General features: G+C 39.4%; 1 protein-coding gene across 8 annotated transcripts in view; it reads left to right on the top strand.

The window, feature by feature from the left end:
• The window catches only part of LOC143907632 (glutamate receptor ionotropic, kainate 2), a 143,244-nt gene extending 125,172 nt beyond the window's left edge, over positions 1-18,072 (top strand). For 4 of the 8 annotated variants that reach the window (XM_077424506.1, XM_077424505.1, XM_077424504.1 and 1 more), the window contains 9 exons: positions 1,224-1,427; positions 5,970-6,074; positions 10,932-11,189; positions 12,098-12,295; positions 12,919-13,144; positions 13,557-13,721; positions 14,145-14,245; positions 15,044-15,322; positions 16,553-18,072. In XM_077424506.1, coding sequence (XP_077280632.1) covers positions 1,224-1,427; positions 5,970-6,074; positions 10,932-11,189; positions 12,098-12,295; positions 12,919-13,144; positions 13,557-13,721; positions 14,145-14,245; positions 15,044-15,322; positions 16,553-16,642 — 1,626 coding nt within the window. In that variant the 3' untranslated portion in view covers positions 16,643-18,072. Of the gene's footprint in view, positions 1-1,223; positions 1,428-5,969; positions 6,075-10,931; positions 11,190-12,097; positions 12,296-12,918; positions 13,145-13,556; positions 13,722-14,144; positions 14,246-14,509; positions 14,580-15,043; positions 15,323-16,552 lie in introns of those variants that run through there. The other 4 variants (XM_077424510.1, XM_077424512.1, XM_077424513.1 and 1 more) reach the window with 2 other exon arrangements.
• The last annotated feature ends 457 nt before the right edge of the window (positions 18,073-18,529 follow it).

Raw genomic sequence — 18,529 nt, 5'->3', positions numbered from 1 at the left:
TTATCAATGCGTTTAACACGAATCAGAAAATTATATAAATATTTATTTGAAGCTATTTCTAACTTTTTTAGTAGTAAAATGACGATGTAAGGCAACATTACTCGTGTAATTTATTTGACAAGCTAGTATCGTCTAGCTGATGTAACATCACGCACGTTAATCGGGCCTCTCGCGGTTCTCGCACCTGAGTCTCTGAGGCCTACGACACGCAGTTACGCTTTCAGAACGCATCTCGTGAGAGAGTGTTCGGTGTAATAGTCTATCGAAGAGTAATCCATTTAGCTGGTAATCAGCATCGAGAGAGCCATCGGACACGCGCGCGTCAGGGCAAGTGCATTTGCCAAGCCCGGTATGTCGTCGTAAATATCAATTAAAGCTGTCCACGCCGTTACAGATAGATCCACTATTCGCTATCGCACGGTCCACATACGGTATCTCGAAAATCTTCGGTAAACACGGCGATGTCATTTTTATGCGAAATTTATAGATGTTATTTCGGTGTCGCGTCGGCGAAGAACACCGGATAATTTTTAGTAGACGTTACGCGTCTCGCTGCATCACGTCGTTCGAAATTTGATAAATCTTTATACACATATCTTTGTACACATAAGGTTACAAATATTCTTATGACATAAGAACATAAATATTTTTTTATTTATTCGGCTTACCAATCATATATCACTAAACTAAACGGGTAAGCTAACACAAATCTAATATACTAATATAATAACGAAATGTGTCCACATATTGTTCTTTAATTAAATCTGCAAGGCGTAATCCCTCGACGGAAGAGTAAAGCGACTCCTTAAAATTTCCTAAGCCTCTTGACCTCAGACCGAAACTGCAAAACTTGATCTCCACGCGCGACCCTTGCCAAGAAGGAAAAAAGATTTACATTCCGCCCGTATAAAATTCCCATGACGAACATGCGAGCGCCTTATCGTTTTCACGGAACCTTGTTGTCGACCATATCGATAGATACGACGCGCGCGCGGTAGAGAGAGAAAGAGAGAGAGAGAGAGAGAGAGAGAGAGAGAGAGAGAGAGAGAGAGTGGTGTCCCATGAAAAGAATGCGGGATAACAAAATGGGCGGGAGAACTGGCAACCGGAGACGAGCGAAGGATAGAACAAGAGATAGGGAGAAAGGAATCGCAGGGCGAGATCCAGCGAAGGGAGAGACGAAGCAAAAGACGGTAGCGCTTCTTTTTATGATCCCCGTATAGGAGCAGCCGTATGTAATGCTGAAGAGCGGGGGGAATTTCAGCGGGAACACGCGCTACGAGGGCTTCTGCATCGACCTGCTGAAGGAGATAGCGCACATGGTGGGCTTCACCTACAGGATCGAGCTCGTGCCGGATGGCAAGTATGGCGTTTACGATTACGAGACCGGCGAGTGGAACGGGATAGTTCGCCAGCTGATGGACAAGGTGAGTGTGTGCGGTCCGTGTGCAACGGTGCAGCGGGCTCGAATTAACGCGTAGGAGACGTATATATTACCCCTGTTGGGACTAAGGGAGTTCAACTGTCTGCTCGTGCGAACTATAACAATTGTCATAAATAATATTCAATTTTTTTAGAATTTGACCATTTTAAATCCTCCATTTTGTACCTGGATCTCCTCTTATAGGCATTTCATAATTTATTGTTAACAAGCGTGCACGAAAAATTCTTGCGACCACGGGATCGGGGAACTTTTGGGATGAAAGGGCGCCGTCAGCTAACGCGTACATACACGGCGATATAATTTATATGTACGGAAACTGTGTGTATGTGCGCGGTCTATACTGTGCTAGAGAGGTTGCTGACTCCCAGTTCAGTGAGACAGTTTGATAAGCGGTAATAGACGCAACAAAGGGTATAGTTAAGCAAATTTCAACAGAGATAGGGAGAGCAGGTGTATCGGCGTTTGTGAAGAGATGTAATCCCGCAGGAGATATGCGTAACGTCGCACGTACAGGCATTATATCCCGAGAAATCCACCGAGAACATACCGCACAAAATTTACTTACGGCTCTCCTTTTATCATATGTGAATTGCCGCACCGATTTCGAATCGGGTCAAATAACTTGCCGTTTGTATCGGTAACATCCCACGCGTGCGTTAATCATGCAAATTGATGGTTGCACACGTGGGATTACTTACGAACGGCGAGATGCGCCGCGATAGATGGGGAGACCGTGCAATTTTGCTGGCGATAGGCGCGAGCGCGCAAATCGCCACCGTGCACTTTGCGCTGAACGCGTATATAGGCTTAGACGCGCGGCTTGATGTCGCTTCCCTTTTGCAATTCAAATCACGAACAGATGCGAGACGGTGGGGGGGGGGGCTCATATATACGGGCGACACCTCGCATTCCTAATACCATCAGAGGAAAGCGTGAAACTAGCCCGCGTATTGCTGCGTCGTCGCCCGTCGCTGCGTCTACATTTCAGAGTAGGTACATCGGCGCGCGCCAGGCGATTGATTAAGTGCCGCGTACGCGCGCAATTCCGTTCTACCGAATTTCAATATCCCGCTGACGTTTGTAGCAGATGCAACGGCAACGCTGTGCGCGACGCCGTGATAACAATGTCAATCGCACACACCTCGTGCCAACAGGCACGAGCAATGCAAAGATTGCTCACATCGTGTAAAAGAGCTCGAGGTTACGCAGGTAAAACCTTTGGCGTCGAAGCCAGAGTTAAACGCATGGCACGTGTAGCGTGTATCATCGTATACGTACACCCGCATCACGGTGATCACGATAGTCTAAATGTATTAATTGCACCAGTAAAGAAATGTAGAATTTAGATGTTGTTTTCGTATATTTGTTATCTTGAAGGATTTTTGTCAATACTAGACTCTCCCTCTAAACGAGATAGTGACAATTGACAATTCTTCCTCGAAAATAGGCATATCAATCTTTGTTTTACAGATTTTCCAATTTTTTTTCGAAGGAAAAAAACTAAGGAAACCGCTTCTCTCGTTTTTCGTGGCACGCGCATTTTTTCCGCGGTACATTTCTTAAAGGCGCACTCGAGTTTTTGGGGGGGAGAACTCTAAGTAGGATGTAATGAGGCGAATATCCCAGCAGCGATATCTACATTCCGGAGAACTACTTTCGCCATAAATCCCCGAAGTTCGGGATTGAATTCAGTGTCCGGTTGCTGCGGAACACAAGGGGCGCACTTTTATCACAATGAATAATGTACAAACCCCTGCGTGTGTGCTTACATAACAGAAACTAAATGCACTTGTATATAAAAATAATTAATTCCACACATACACTTTTATATATAATGTAAAGCGACGAGAGAAGCTCGCAGCTTTATCAAACGGGTAACAAGGTACGCAGTGAGTCGAAAATGACCTCGGTTTAATATTTAACGAAATAATATTCTATGTACGAAATAACCAAAGATTAAAGGAGATGCTGGTTCGAGGACCGCGAGCCGCGTCGATAGCGCAGGTGGAATAATCACGCTTTAATTTCAGGAAAACTACAGTTACGAATGGCCTAATAACACGAGAGATTCTGGAATGTATTAAACATAACGCGATCAGCGATACGGTGACGAAGGTATAAACGCGCGCGTATGAGCTGGAATTCTTGGAATTATGAGGAATCGCGATATGAGAGTCCGCGAAATTTCTCATTTTCGTCGGGGCCCGCAAGACCGGTGGACGTTACAAAGCGACCGGCACTATGTTATCCGGACGGCAGTATTAATTTCGTCAGATGATCATTAATAATACTCGCGTCGCTTCTCGCCGCAGTCGTCGCGAGCCCGAGAGCGCGATGGTGAAACCGAGGATGGAAAAATGACGATGAGAAAGCGCACGTAATATGCCTTAGAAGCGGCATCGTATTTTAGCGACTTACGCATATAGTTAAGCAGATCACCCTCTTCTGAGAACATATCCGCAATTAAGAATGTCAAATCGATAATTAATCGGAAACCCACGTTTAATTAGCGATGTTTTAATCGGCATATTACAATATAATATAAAAAATATAATATAATACAAAAAAGTTTTCTCATGTTACACTAAGTTCTCTTTTTTTCCAGAAATTCGTGTTTCAGCGAGTGATCGTGTTTCGAGAATATTATTGGAAAAGCATTTTAAATATAGAAATATTATTTTACGAAAAATGTTTCTATGTGCATGGTACTAATTTGCAATTTAACGCAACAAGTTTTGGAGTATTCATTGATACGCGAAAATATGCAAAACACCGTTACACGAGATATTAATTTCGGGCCGCACGGGAAAAGGTAACGCGGCTCACAAATGAATGAATGAAATGAAAAACGAAGCTCGTTCGCGATGTATCACCACCGTCATGGAAATTATTAATCGACAAAAAAGTGATCTTCAATATTAAATAAACAATGTACATACATATGCATGTAATATATCGCGGGTAAAAATATATCGGACACACACTCTCGTGTCTCCATATAATCTCCATGTAAAATTGATATATCGCCCCTTTTCCGGTACATTATCTCCGCTTGCAGCTTCAACTGGCTCGGGGCTCCTCGCATTCACGTTTCCCTCGACGCGTTCGACACATCGCGCCGCGTACCCTGCATTCGCTCGTACATTCATAAACGATTGACGGCAACGATGCATTGCGCGGGTCCGCAATGGCGCCGTGGCTGTCATCGCGCGAGAACACGCAACAACAAATTATCGCGACCGTCATCCATGGATCGCGCACGGGGCGCGGTGGCGTAAATCACGCGCGAATTAGTGACGCCGCCAGTCCGAAATATCTTTCACGGGGATGAACCGGGCATCGTTTTACGCGACGTCGATGCCGACCATTTCGGCTGTCCGTTGCGTACGTGAGATGTATCGCCGAGCATTCCCCATTCACGGTTTAACTATAGACGACCGTAATATACGCGGTAATATATATTTATCGAGTAAAATGTGTCGAGTTTTTGGGTGAAAACGAAATTGCAAATTATAATATTATTTTACATTATTGGAATTTGGAATCAATAAAGCTCACTTCACATTCATAATCAAATATGAAATTATTTACCGTTGGGATTCATCAAATATTATAAATTAAAATTATTAAAATACGAGAGATGAATATTCAGAGAATATTGTACGCTGCCTAAAAGGAATATGCTCAAATATTTGTGTCTATTTTAAATTAGAATGTACGGAAAACAAGGAGAAGTTTCGTTTAGCGCTCGATTGAAGTCTGATTGATGCGATAGTTTTTCTACTTTCCGGAATAAATATGTGGGACGTAAAACATCAGATATTACGTATCGTTCCGCGTATGTAAAATGTATCATTCGCGATTGTGAAGAATTGGCAAAAATTGGTAAATTGTGTTTCGCACACGTTTCGCGCAATAGAATTCCCCGTGTGCGTTTGCACAGCTTACAGAAAATTTGTAACGTCGCCGTACGTGGAGACAGAGCATAGGCGGGTGCGCACGTGAAGAAAAGACCGGGGGGGGGGATTTCCCTATCGGGGAACGCGCATTTCCAGCCAGATATCCCGCGCTTCCCGGTGTGCAGCGCAAGCCGGTAATAAATCTCGAAGGACTGCCGCCGCTCCACGGTGCGCCGTCGCGCGCGCCTGCAGCGAGTGCTCTCTCGCAGATGAACGTACTTCGCTGAAGAAGCAGTTAGATATCGCGAGCAAATGTACGCGCGTTGAGCTCTTTTCTTCGGGTGGCCTCATTGAATCCGAGACGGCGTTTCGCTCGTCGGCTATTGCCAAGTCAGCTATTCTATTTGCCGCGCGTGTCTAAATAATCTCGAACACTTGCCGAGCACGGGCGACCAAGTGGACGGAGTCGAGAGTAGCTTCGCTTCGCATGGCGCTGCAGAATCTGCGTCTTCGCCCATATACCTGGAACGGGATAGAAATAAATTAGAATTAACGTGTTTGTGTCTTTCGTATTCGATTCTTAATCGACGTATTCCCTTCATGCATCTTATTCTCTCATTTCGCAGAAAGCTGATCTCGCTGTCGGCTCGATGACAATCAACTACGCGCGCGAGAGCGTGATCGACTTCACGAAGCCGTTCATGAATCTGGGCATCTCGATTCTCTTCAAGGTAAGCAAGAGCCCGGCGAGGCCGCGAGTTATTTATTTACGCGTTACAGAGAGGGTTAGCAATTGCATCCGCGTTCAGCTCGGACGCGGGGCATTTAAAGTTGCCCTGTATATAAGCCTGCCGCTTAATCTCCCGGTTCACGCGCGAAATGGCATTAGCCTGATAGCTCATATTTTTATTTCGTCCACGTTGGTCCACGTCCCGGTGCATTGTTGCCGAGGCGGATTCCAGCTTTGTTGGTCTTTCCCCTCCCTCGTCCCTCGTGTATTTTTCCGCGCCGCGCTTCTGTTATTCTTATTTGATTTTTTTTTGCCGTCGTATACTCCATCTGTTGTTGTTAGACCATTTTTATTTGGCAGCCAGCGAACGTGCCCACACCCAAGAATCAACGCGCGATATCGTTGAAAAGTTTCCGTATCGTGAATAATATCTCTGTCGATATTTTTACATTTCTTGTTTCCCTTTCTTTTCAGCCGCGTGTCCGACGGTGAAAAAAAAAAGCGGAATAAAAACGCGAGGTGATTTTAGCCGCGCGAGATATAATTTTGTCTAAGTAAATTGCCGTCAGTAATGGGAAGTAAGGGCCGCTATTCCATACGGCTGTAATTCGGTCTGATTTTGGCGCGCTGGCCGACCATAACTAGTTCTTATCTACTTGCCCGTGAACCGCGGAACCATTGGCAATGGTCACGTTTGTATAATGCCTCCATATTTTACTGAAACAGCCAATTAATAGTTGGGTGCAAATACCACATATTATAAGAGGTTACACTGGTTACATACATACACTGGAGGTTACATACAGGTGGTACATACACTCAACTATTAATTGGCTGTTTTAGTAAAATATGTGGAGTAAGAGAGTTTACCGATTATACGCATCGCAGTAGTATAACTGGCCGTAATTGTCAGACACAATCCTGTCGAATATCCATCATTCTAAATGAAAACCAGATACGTATCGTTTACATTTGTTTATACAATTACACAATATGTACAGATAATTCTTAAAATAATTATAATTTTCCCATCCTTTCCTGCAATAACGACAATAATAAAGGTATTAATTACAATAAAACTCATTGAAAATAAAATTGTTGCCTGAAATAATGTGAAATACAGTCTACATATTATATGTTATTATTGCTAATTATAATTCGTTTTAAAAACGCGACAGGTGATACGTACAATGCCAACCAATTATTTAGAATCTTTGGCAAATTCAGCCTTTATTAACCCAACTCGGTTACAAGATCGTGCTGCGATTGTATAATATCGTGTCGCTTGACGATGCACTCACGTATACTAACGTGCACATGTATACGATCTCGCTTATAACACGGTACAGCACGTGTCGCGAGATCGCGGAAGGGGGAAGCGGAGACTAATTAGAACCGCTCGCAAGTGACGGCACGTAAACGGTTTAATAATCGGAATGTATCGGCTGACGCAACGAATTAACGAGCCGATTAATTCGATATTTATTTGACGAGTTGTTTCTTTCAGCCTTTTTTTTGCCTTTCCCTTTCCTCTCCCCGTCATCTCTCTCCGCTTCTGTTTTTTTATATCTCTGCCCCTATACTCTCTCTTCGCTCGATTCTACCTTATCACTCCGGGAAGCTTTAATTATTCTCGCAGTAGTGTCTCGCTGTCTCGGGAATTTCTCCCGACTCGCGAATTCTATTCGATCGATTCAAGCAGCAGTACTGGAATCTCCTCCTTCTCCCCCCCCTTCCAAGTTTCGACTCCCGCTAAATAATTCGAGATGCTGGAGTTAACTTCTCTCTCTCGGCCAGCTGCACTTTATATACCGTAACGAGCAGCGGTGGGATTCGCTTACTCCGAAGTTAATAATGGCATTGCGCGAGCGGGCGACGTAACGATACCGATGGAGAAGTTAATTTCTCGAGCTTTTGTAATAAAATTTTCGCGACGACGCGGCGCGGTCGACGAGATCGGCTGTATATCTGGGTCGTTTCCCTTCGTTCATCTCTAATTTCTCGATTTCCCGCGGAAAACCCAGTCGGACGTTTGAACTGATGAAATTTACAGAACGACCATTTCCGATCCTCGTCACTGTTAATTTCTTTTTATTCTCTCGTTTTGTTCGCCTGTGCTCTTGATTTACTAAAGGACGAAAGTATTATACAATTTTCTCCTGTAATACATTTATACAGATATGTATTTATGGTGTATAGTATAGTATTGCTATATATACATAATCTTACTATCTCTAATCAGACTGCTATATCAATAATAAAGTTAAAGAATCAGCAATTTGTCAATCGATAAATAATAGAGGTAACATAACTTTTTCGTAAAAAATCAATAAAATTAATCATCCTTCCTTTGCGATAATTAATAACCCGATAGACTATAATTAATGTTACTTTGACTTTTTTCCTCACGGAGGTTTCTAACAGTGTACGCACCATTCTTTATCAATTTACCAACAGATATTCTTTAAGATAATAAGCTATGTAAAAAAATTGACTGTCCCGGATAACAAGCATGTCTAAAACTCTTTTCAAAAGTGTCGTTTTTAAGACATTACTATAGTAGACATCTTAAAAATGTTTTGAAGACTTTTTGAAAAACATCTGGAAATTATCTTTTATAAGTTATAAGACATTATTTGGGTTATGTATAGATATTTATATTACTGACAATGTTGATATTTATTAATTTTGGAATACATGTGTGACATGGCCAATTAAAATATCTTGTGAAACTGTCAAAGAGATGTCATAATGATGTTTTCAAGTCGTCTTATATCTTGATTTATGACGTTTTTGAGTCATTTTATCTAGATATATTAACTATTTTTTACATAACTTATATCATAAAAAAATATTTCTTGAGAAATTGGCAAAATATAGCCTCTCAAGTTTTCCCTAGGATTCCGAAAAGAAACGCCAGGCTCCTATCCAGGAATTTATCGTGTATTTCTTTCTATGTAAACCCTTTCAGTTTTACATATTATCACGAATAATTATAATGAAAGCAGTAATTACAATGCCAAATGCATTATGTATTTTGAGGATATATCCACAATGCCAATGCTCTCGAACTTCGAAATGAAATTGTTCGCCTTAGTTCCCGATGGCACAATAAGCCAACAGCATAATGAAGATAATTAAGCAAATCACCGTTATGCAGTCAAGCGGCAGTGACGTGGTAATCTTTCATCGCGATTCGCCGCAGGATTAATTATAGACTACGTATTACACTTGACAGAATCCTTAAAAATCTCTGCTCAAGTACTTTGTTAAGAAATCGATATTAATATCAGATACAATCGATCTTGATACGCGACGACGGGATGATAAATTAATTGCTTGCAAATATAATTATAATCGAGAGCGGATCGAACGAATTACTTAGCCCGCAGAATAGTTTCGCTATACAATTACATTTTCATCAAAAGGCGTAAAAAATCTTCTGGATAAGTGGACCTCTAAATTAATTAAAACGACGAAAGGCTCTCTCGCCGCGCTGACGATGATAGCTTGCCTTTCAATGCGGGCTGAATGCTCGTTTTTGTTCGAGCGGGATTTTCCTCCGGTAAATGCAAGAGCGAGGAGGCGCGCGGCCTCTTTTCGCTGATTGCACCAATCGCCGTTGACCGCTGCACGAGCGCGCTTTCTAATTAATGTAAGGCGATCATTTAATTGCAATTAATGTTGCAGCAGCCGGTAGCTGTTCCTATTCCCAAAGCTATATCCTTTAATCATTCTTCCACTTATCCATCGAATTCCACGCAGTCGCTATACGATCTATCACTACCCCAATTATCGAGTACAAAATATTATAAATCAGTTTATTAATTGCTAACATTATGAATTCTTCATGTATACGGATATTACAATACTTTTACGATGATCTTGTTATTTCTTTTCGTCGTGGCCACTAACAATGATAGTACTTACAATTAGTACCTTTTGCTACGCTGTTCTTTCATTTTCTCGGAATCAACATCTGCTATCAAGAGCAAGTTAAATTTTACATTAGCCAATTCCACTCGTGCAAAGGTGAAAAACGAAGAATTCGACGCCAAGCATTTATATAGTAACTACCGCCGTGAAAAAAAATCGCCGAGATCGATATCAACTAACACAGATGTAGTGACAGCGTCATATAAATTTGATAAATTCGACTTGATAAATAAATATCGTACCACCATCTAGTGCATTGTGAGTATCGAAAAATTTTTCTCGCATTGATAGTAATAATTAAGTGGTAAAAAATATGCTCCATAAAATATCCAGAACGATTAAATATACAAGTATAATACTATGAAAGCAACGAAAATTGGATAATAATCTCAATGTGAAAATTATAAAGTAAATTCCGGATATTATATTAAGTAGAGTAATCGATTTCACGATATTACGTTTAATGTAAATTAAGATAGCTCGTGGCTAATTAAGAATTGTTAAAATATCTATGAGAAATACCTTCATTATTATGCGTATCGTTCCGATGCAGAATTAATTAAGCTTAATATTCATACACAGATATTCCCTTTCTCTCCTTTTTATACATATAATAATAAGAGGTGCATTTGATCATTAAAATAGAATCCCGAGTAAATAGTAAAACAAATTGAGCATAACAATTTCCAGCGATAAATTTAATTAGTTATTAATACGGCTATTTAAGTTTCATTAAAATATATCAGTAAGTAATTCAATTCAAATCTGTTAAATAAATTCTTGATATGTGAAAACGAAATAATGCATGTCCTGTGCGTGAATGCGTAAAAGAATAAACTTTTCTAATATCTTAGAAAAATAGAATATTTTGAGTATTGCATTGCAAACGACGAGGTGTTAAAGGTACTCAAATTCCTCGCAGGTACCAACCAAACACCAGGCGCAGCTTTTTTCTTTCATGAACCCATTAGCGATCGAAATCTGGCTGTACGTTCTGGCAGCGTACGTTTTGGTGTCGGTGACGATGTTTGTCGTGTCGCGATTTAGCCCCTACGAATGGAATAATCCTCATCCGTGTCACCCCGGGCCGGAAATTGTCGAGAACCAGTTCTCCTTATCGAACAGCTTCTGGTTCACCATTGGAACCCTCATGCAACAGGGCAGCGATCTAAACCCCAAGGTTTGCGATGAATTTCCGCTGTATTTATCAAACATTGTGTATAAACGCGTATATTGCGCGAGACTGATTTTCTTATACGTGCAGCATGTATATTATAAAGACATTATTATGTAAATCATCTTAATTAGCTTCGTAAACAAGCTCATCAATACCGCTTTCATCTATATATAATAATAGACATAATAATTCATGAATAACTCTCGTAATAACGGATTCTCGTTTCAAGCGTCCATTAGAGCAATCATGAACTATAGTTACATAGTTCATATATCATTTCATATTAATAATCGGAACAATGCAAATGACCTAAAACAATGTTAACGTTATAATATGATATTGCAAAAGTATATATGTACATATATGAGATACAACGATAATAACTATTAAATTAAATTTCTATTTTAATAACGCCCATTATGCCTCTAAATCAAATTAATTATTTAAAGTGATGATCTATTTGAAATACTTTATTATCAAATATCTTCGCAATAATGCTTCGCAATTTTCTCGACAAGGAGCGCGAACGTTCCTATTTGAGAAATCTCTAGCTTTCATTTGCAGACTTCAGCTTTTGAATTAGTTTTCAAATACTGAGAATCTCCTATTCAACGAAAATGAAACGCGTTAATCCCTGGAACGCCTGAAAGATACAGTATAAGAACGTAAAAAGGAGTATCGAAGTATTTTCAGCGTAACGAGGAATTAACAAAAAAGGCGTTATTACGAGAGATTGCAGTGGTGCTATTAGATTACAAGACGGTTGTCTAAGTATATCGACAATAACATTTTTTACTAATCAATTTTACAATACATGTAATCATCGCATGCAGTAAAATTAATACGAAGCTAACAGCGGTAAATGAAGCTAATTGTTAAACCGAATTTCGATGAAGTGATCTCTTTATCAGGCTACGAGCACGCGTATTGTGGGTGGCATATGGTGGTTCTTCACCCTGATCATCATCTCGTCGTATACCGCGAATCTAGCGGCTTTTCTTACGGTGGAAAGAATGATCACGCCGATAGAGCACGCCGAAGATCTCGCCAGTCAGACGGACATCGCGTACGGAACTCTCGATAGCGGAAGCACGATGACTTTTTTCAGGGTGACTAATATTTTTATTATCTATTCGGAATAGATGGTAGAGTAATAGTTACTAATACATATTTACCACTAATTAATGTTATACTATTAAGTACTAATATCTCTATAATGTTACCCTGTACAACCTGTAAATGTAAATCTGTCGCAAAGCTATATGATATATGGATAAGATATTTTTCTTTCACACTATCCTATAATAAAAATATTTAAAAAGTATGCTCTTCAATGGTGCGAAAGCTGTAGCTCGCTTATAGTTTATATGTAAATTCAACCCTGTATTACATTAATGCTTCTACGATTACACGAGTTTGTATCCAATTTATGGCCTGTAAATAACCGTGTAATGATCGCGCGCGATACAGCCGCGCAATCGATATGCGAAAATAATTATTTTGCAATTATTATGATATTCGCTTCCGCTCACGCGGGAATGGAGTTTTAATCACGTCGCGTCTTTCGCGCCAGTTCGTAGAAACTTTTCCGCTGGCAGTTAATTATGAAATAATATTTATCAATATGCGAAATTTATAATGCAAGCTATCGCCGTAAACGGCGGTTATCATAGTGTTGCATTATGACGCTAATAAAATCTGATTTTCTGCGCTTCTCAAATTCCGTTTCAAGGATTCAATGATCGAGACGTACAAAAAGATGTGGAGATTCATGGAGAACAAGAAACCGTCGGTATTCGTTTCAACATATGAAGAGGGTATCCAGCGAGTTCTTCAAGGCGATTACGCCTTTCTGATGGAGTCGACCATGATCGATTACATTGTCCAGAGGGACTGCAATCTCACGCAAATTGGTGGTCTGTTGGACAACAAGGGATATGGAATCGCTACGCCCATGGGTGAGCTGATACGCTGATCAATATTTGCTTTTATTTCCAAATTTCATTAGTTTTCACAATCCAATTTGTAATAGTTTTATAGTTTATCGAGCAGCACTAATACTAAAAAAAAAAACAATTTCAATATTTTGTTAAAATTAAAAGTGAACAGTGTACAATTGATAAATCCAAAATTGTTTTTAATTCGATATTTGTAAATAAACATCCATTTCAACTTCTAGGTTTTTTTTGTACGTTTAATTATATATAATTTATAATTTTTTCAAAATAAGAATAAAATTGCTGTATTTTTACTTGATAATATATCGCGCGAATAAAAAGTATAATTTTAATTTAAAATAAAAATAAATCGCGCAAATATTGCTTGCTACATCTACTTAATATAGCGCTGATTCCTGAACAAATTTCGCAGGCTCGCCCTGGCGGGACAAGATATCTCTAGCAATTCTGGAATTGCAAGAAAAAGGCGAAATACAGATTCTGTATGACAAATGGTGGAAGAGTCCCGGGGATACTTGCATGAGGACAGAAAAGGGAATGGAGAACAAAGCCAACGCTCTAGGCGTTGACAACATAGGTGAGAAAGGCTCTCAGAGAGAATAGCGCGTAAACTCTGAATTATACGCATCACGAGTTTCCTCCGTAATGTCATATAACACTCGGAATTCCCTTTTACAGTCGCAAACATTTCCTTATCTCTGTTGGTTCATTATTCTTATGAAAAAGACTGTTAATTAAATTTTCTAAAAGGCAGGGCGCTGTTCGATTGACAGAAAATCTTAAAAACAAATGTCTCTGATGTAAATCTAAATATGTGTTTTTCAGTTAGAATTCTATAATAAATTATTTGAATTATGTGTACGTGTAATTTATATATTCTAAATTTTCTTAAATTTGTTTATTTAATTTATACGCATAGAAATATTTATTTCTCTCTTAAAATTATCTATCGATACCTTATGCGTCTGATCGAGAATCGATGTGCCTCGTTTCTGTGTAGGAGGAGTTTTCGTGGTCTTACTGTGCGGCTTGGCATTCGCCGTGCTTATAGCGATTTTCGAATTCTGCTACAATTCCAGGAGGAATGCACCGGCAGAACGGGTGAGTGTATCGATCCTAGAAACCAGTGCTGAAATTTATTTCAACAAATCAGCACGTTCACGTTGCACGACTCTACTCATCGACATTCAGATTCCCGATAAAGGCGACCGGCCGCGTTTAATTCTCGAGCCTTTCGTCGCTTTATGTTTGTTAATCGTTAAAACTATTAACTTTAAGAGATGTGCATGTGACTGTACGCGTAAGCATTGCATGACGTTCCCTGAACTTTGTTTCATCGCTACATCATGGATTTCATCGTATCAGCATGAGCTCATCGTCCATTGAAGCATGCCGCTCGACTTCGCAAGCATCCCAAGCACAGTTGCGAAAAAAGGTCCGTTTTACCGTCGTGAGAACTTCTTACGAATTCGTCTGCTTCAATACAAACTCGCAAATATCTAAGCGTTATATTTAAATAACATGTATGCGCGTATCGCAAGGTATCGCTGATGATTCGCTGTTGTACGTTATATAATACAAGATGCTCCGATATTAGCGGAAAGTAAAAAATCTAGAATTAATTTTTTGATCATCTTTTCTACAAATGTTAAAATTTGATATTTTGATAAAAGTTAGCTTTAAGTTACGTAATTTTGTCAAAATAAAGTACACATTAACAATTAATATATCATTATTTATCTTCGCTTTTGTATCCCTTTAATAGTTTACAGTTTGAAAAATATTCTACAAGGAAGAATGTTGCTTATTCACTTCTCGCTAATTTTAGAACATTTTTCTGCATCATGATATACCTTAATCACGCGAATAATTCGTCGTTGTGATGGGTTGCTGATGTAGCAAAGGCCTCCGGTCCCTCCGACGCCTACCTCCGGCTCTCTTCAGGGAATTTCTCAGACTGTGCAACAGCAGCAACAACAACAATGCCAGCAGCAACATCAGCAGCAACCGAATCAACAAGAGTCGCTCTGCTCGGAAATGGCACGCGAGCTCTGCCGCGCTTTACGCTGCCGCGCGTCGTCCCGACGACGGCGTACCTGCGACAAATGTTCTACGCACGTGATCGGCTACCCGCCGGACAATCCCACTGCCACTCCCGTAAACGGGATGAGGTCTCAGGTATATAACAGCTGTCTCGTCCCTCGTTAATTATCGCGCTAGAATTAATCTACAAGCCGACGCGTATATTTTTCATTATATATTAACACGAGTTAAATAAAGCTATTTGTTTTTCTAATTAATGACTCGTAAAATACAATAAAAAAACAATAATATATAAAATGTAATACACTCGTAAAACACATACAAGCATCTTTTATAAATGAAAATTTACCTGAACTCTCCCTATCCGAAATATAAGGAAACATAAAGTTTTATAGTTTCTATCTATCGTGATAGATTCTATCTATCGTGAAAATTCAAATTCCAATTAAGAATCCACGATCTAAGGCATTATCGAACACAATATGTTTTTTTCTTTTTAGATGAGGTTTAAGAACAATGGTAAAAAAGGAGCCTGAGATACTCATAATCCGATCTTATATTTAAGATCGTCTTAAGTGCGATCTCAAGATGCTATACGGTCATTTCATTGAATCGAGCTTTAAAAGTAATGAAAAAAGACCAGACTTAACAATTAAATATAAGTTCAGACTATAAATGCTGCTGTAAGAGCGTATTCAGTTCTTTAATCATCTCTTCTTCAAACTGACGGTTTCTTTCATCCGAAATCAATTTTATATATCGTATATAATTTTGCCGAATGAAAAATATCTCCTTTTCCGCCATATCGTTATTCAATTATATTTTATATTCACCGAGCTTTTTGTGCTCCCACATTCATTAAACTCATAATTGCATTCAAATGTTCTTTAATTAATGTGTATCCGGTAAGCGGATTTATTTCCTGTCAGGATGGGTACGAAATTTATTATCTCTTTATTCCTTCTTGCGATTAATTCGGTACTGCAAGATAAAGATTTTACTGAAGAGATTAAAGGGTCCAATGGAATCCAATTGAATCTTAACTGTAGCGCTTTAAGCAATTAATTATATTAGCTGCCGAAGTTACATAAACCGAGAAATCGTAAAAATTCCACAAATCGCCGATAGATAATTAATGGAGATGGAATATGCAAAAAAATTCAATCGTATTAAATAATAAAATAAAGTAACTTATAAAACGCGATATTTAAGATTTAAGGCATTAGTAAAATTACGTACAAAAAACCCGGCTTCCTATTATCTGAAATATTTCACATCACAGGCATGTTATCTGTGCGTCTGCTATGATGTTACACCCACGCAATTATTACTTAATCATTATATAATTGTGACTGTGTATTACAGAGAAGCAGCCTGGCCGTACCCGTAGTCGAACTGCCTCCACACATCCACATGCATCATCACGTACCGCCGCACGACTATGACGGCAATTAGAATTATTAGCAAGACCAATACCGTTGGAAACATTGTAATCGTAATCAGGAACAAGTACAAAGCGTCTCGCGTCTCGCGAAAAGCAATTACGATCGATTTGTTGATTTCCGTCGATAGAGTCGGAGTTCACCCAATAGACATGGTTTGCACAATATTGACAAAATATTCGTCGTTGGCGCGATTACGAAGAAAGATCTTAAACGTAGGTATGTAAAGCAACGTGTGCGCCGCTTTTCCGCACATTTGATAAATCCGTCGAGAGATCCGACGCTATATATCGAACTTAATTGATAAAACGGTATAACGGTGGTTCTAAAGTGGTTTTTCTCGTAGCCGCGAGTTTTGTAACGATTAATCAATCCGCGGGACAGTGTAATCGTTCTGAGGCAAAGCGTTCGCCGCTTTATTCACCACTTTAGAAAGTATTCAAATACGTTGAGGTAACGTGATTTAATACTATCAGGATACCGGAGAAAAATCTTAAATTAAAAAGTTACGACTAGCTCGCATGCATATTAATTCTTGGAAGCCTCGCGGAAGGAAATTTTCTTCGATATGATGCGAGCAAGATCGACGTTATCAAAAAATCGACGATTTAAGTACCTAAAAAAAGTCGATGCCATTTCACAGCGACATTCACGATTTCAACGCAACAAATGAATGCTTTACGCAAATGGACCGTAAATTTTTTACCCCTAAAATTATATTTTTATTGAAAAATTATTATACCGAGATCTTGCACAAGCATATAAGTGCAATTTATGACATGCAAAATGAAGAGGAATATTTTTTTTCATATTCCTCTTCTCCTTTGCTCTTCTCGAAATAAGTGAAACTTATCCGGTAAAATAGCTCTGAGATCTTTTATTTTTAGCCGATAGGATTTCTTTCCATGCCGAGTCTTCAATTGTCGCGAAGCCATCATTGCGAAACAGAAGTCCATGGCATCCTTACGTCCCAATTTTAATTTAATCGACATTAGTTCGATCGAGAGAGTAATATGCAGATGCTGAATCTAACGACAGACGATGAACGACCCTTCCGTCCTACGCCCGTAGAACCAAACCATCCAGATATATCTACGATGCCGATCACCGATATCTGTAACGACATCTCTTCCAGCACGTTCACGCTACTCTCGCACGAAATCTAACGTTCGATCCATGCACAGAACAATGTTTAGACACGCTCTGTAAATGCGTTCTCTTTTTACGAGAGGCTGTCTATGGTGTAATTATACACGCAAAGTATTCTGTAAATATTGCCGCGAAGAAAGCAGTAGTGAGATTCGTAATGGGACTATTTTATGCAAAATGTGGCTGAGAGTGAGTAACCGTTAGTGCTAATCGAGTACAACTTTAGACGTTTGGTGTCATGTAACGTGTGCTGTAATATGCTGATAGCCGGCGAATAAATGTACGATGAGAGGACGATTATTGTCTTCTTCTTAATCCTCTTCAAACTATAATTGTTAATTTTAAGAAATAGCTGAAGGTAGCTAAAAAAGAGTACTACGACGAATTTCATTTTGATCGTTGAAATTAAATTTTAGTTCAATTTAAGGTTGAACTGAACCAAGATTAAAATCAGTCAGCTAATCGATGTTGCAGGAATCGTCGATCTTTCGATGTCACTGAAGAATTAGCGCGTTTCAGTGACGAATCGCTGTTAGATAAGGCAAGATGGAGAATAAGAAAACGTCTCAGCTGTGCCTATTTTTTTTTTATATAACATCATTTATTAAGGGATAAATGACAAATAACATATCTCACTTATATGAAACTATAATATTTCTTAGTGTTCATTATTTGTTATGATATAAAAGAAATCACATCATATACGACCCCCTCCCCCGGCCGCACGTACGGCGGCGATCGTTCGAGTCTT

The sequence above is a fragment of the Temnothorax americanus genome, unplaced genomic scaffold (genome assembly GCF_048541705.1).
Source record: "Temnothorax americanus isolate GAGA-0224 unplaced genomic scaffold, ASM4854170v1 Scaffold85, whole genome shotgun sequence".
In the NCBI taxonomy this organism is placed as follows: domain Eukaryota; kingdom Metazoa; phylum Arthropoda; class Insecta; order Hymenoptera; family Formicidae; genus Temnothorax; species Temnothorax americanus.
Note: the sequence above shows the minus strand (reverse complement) of the source record. Positions and strands in the feature narration are given on the sequence as shown.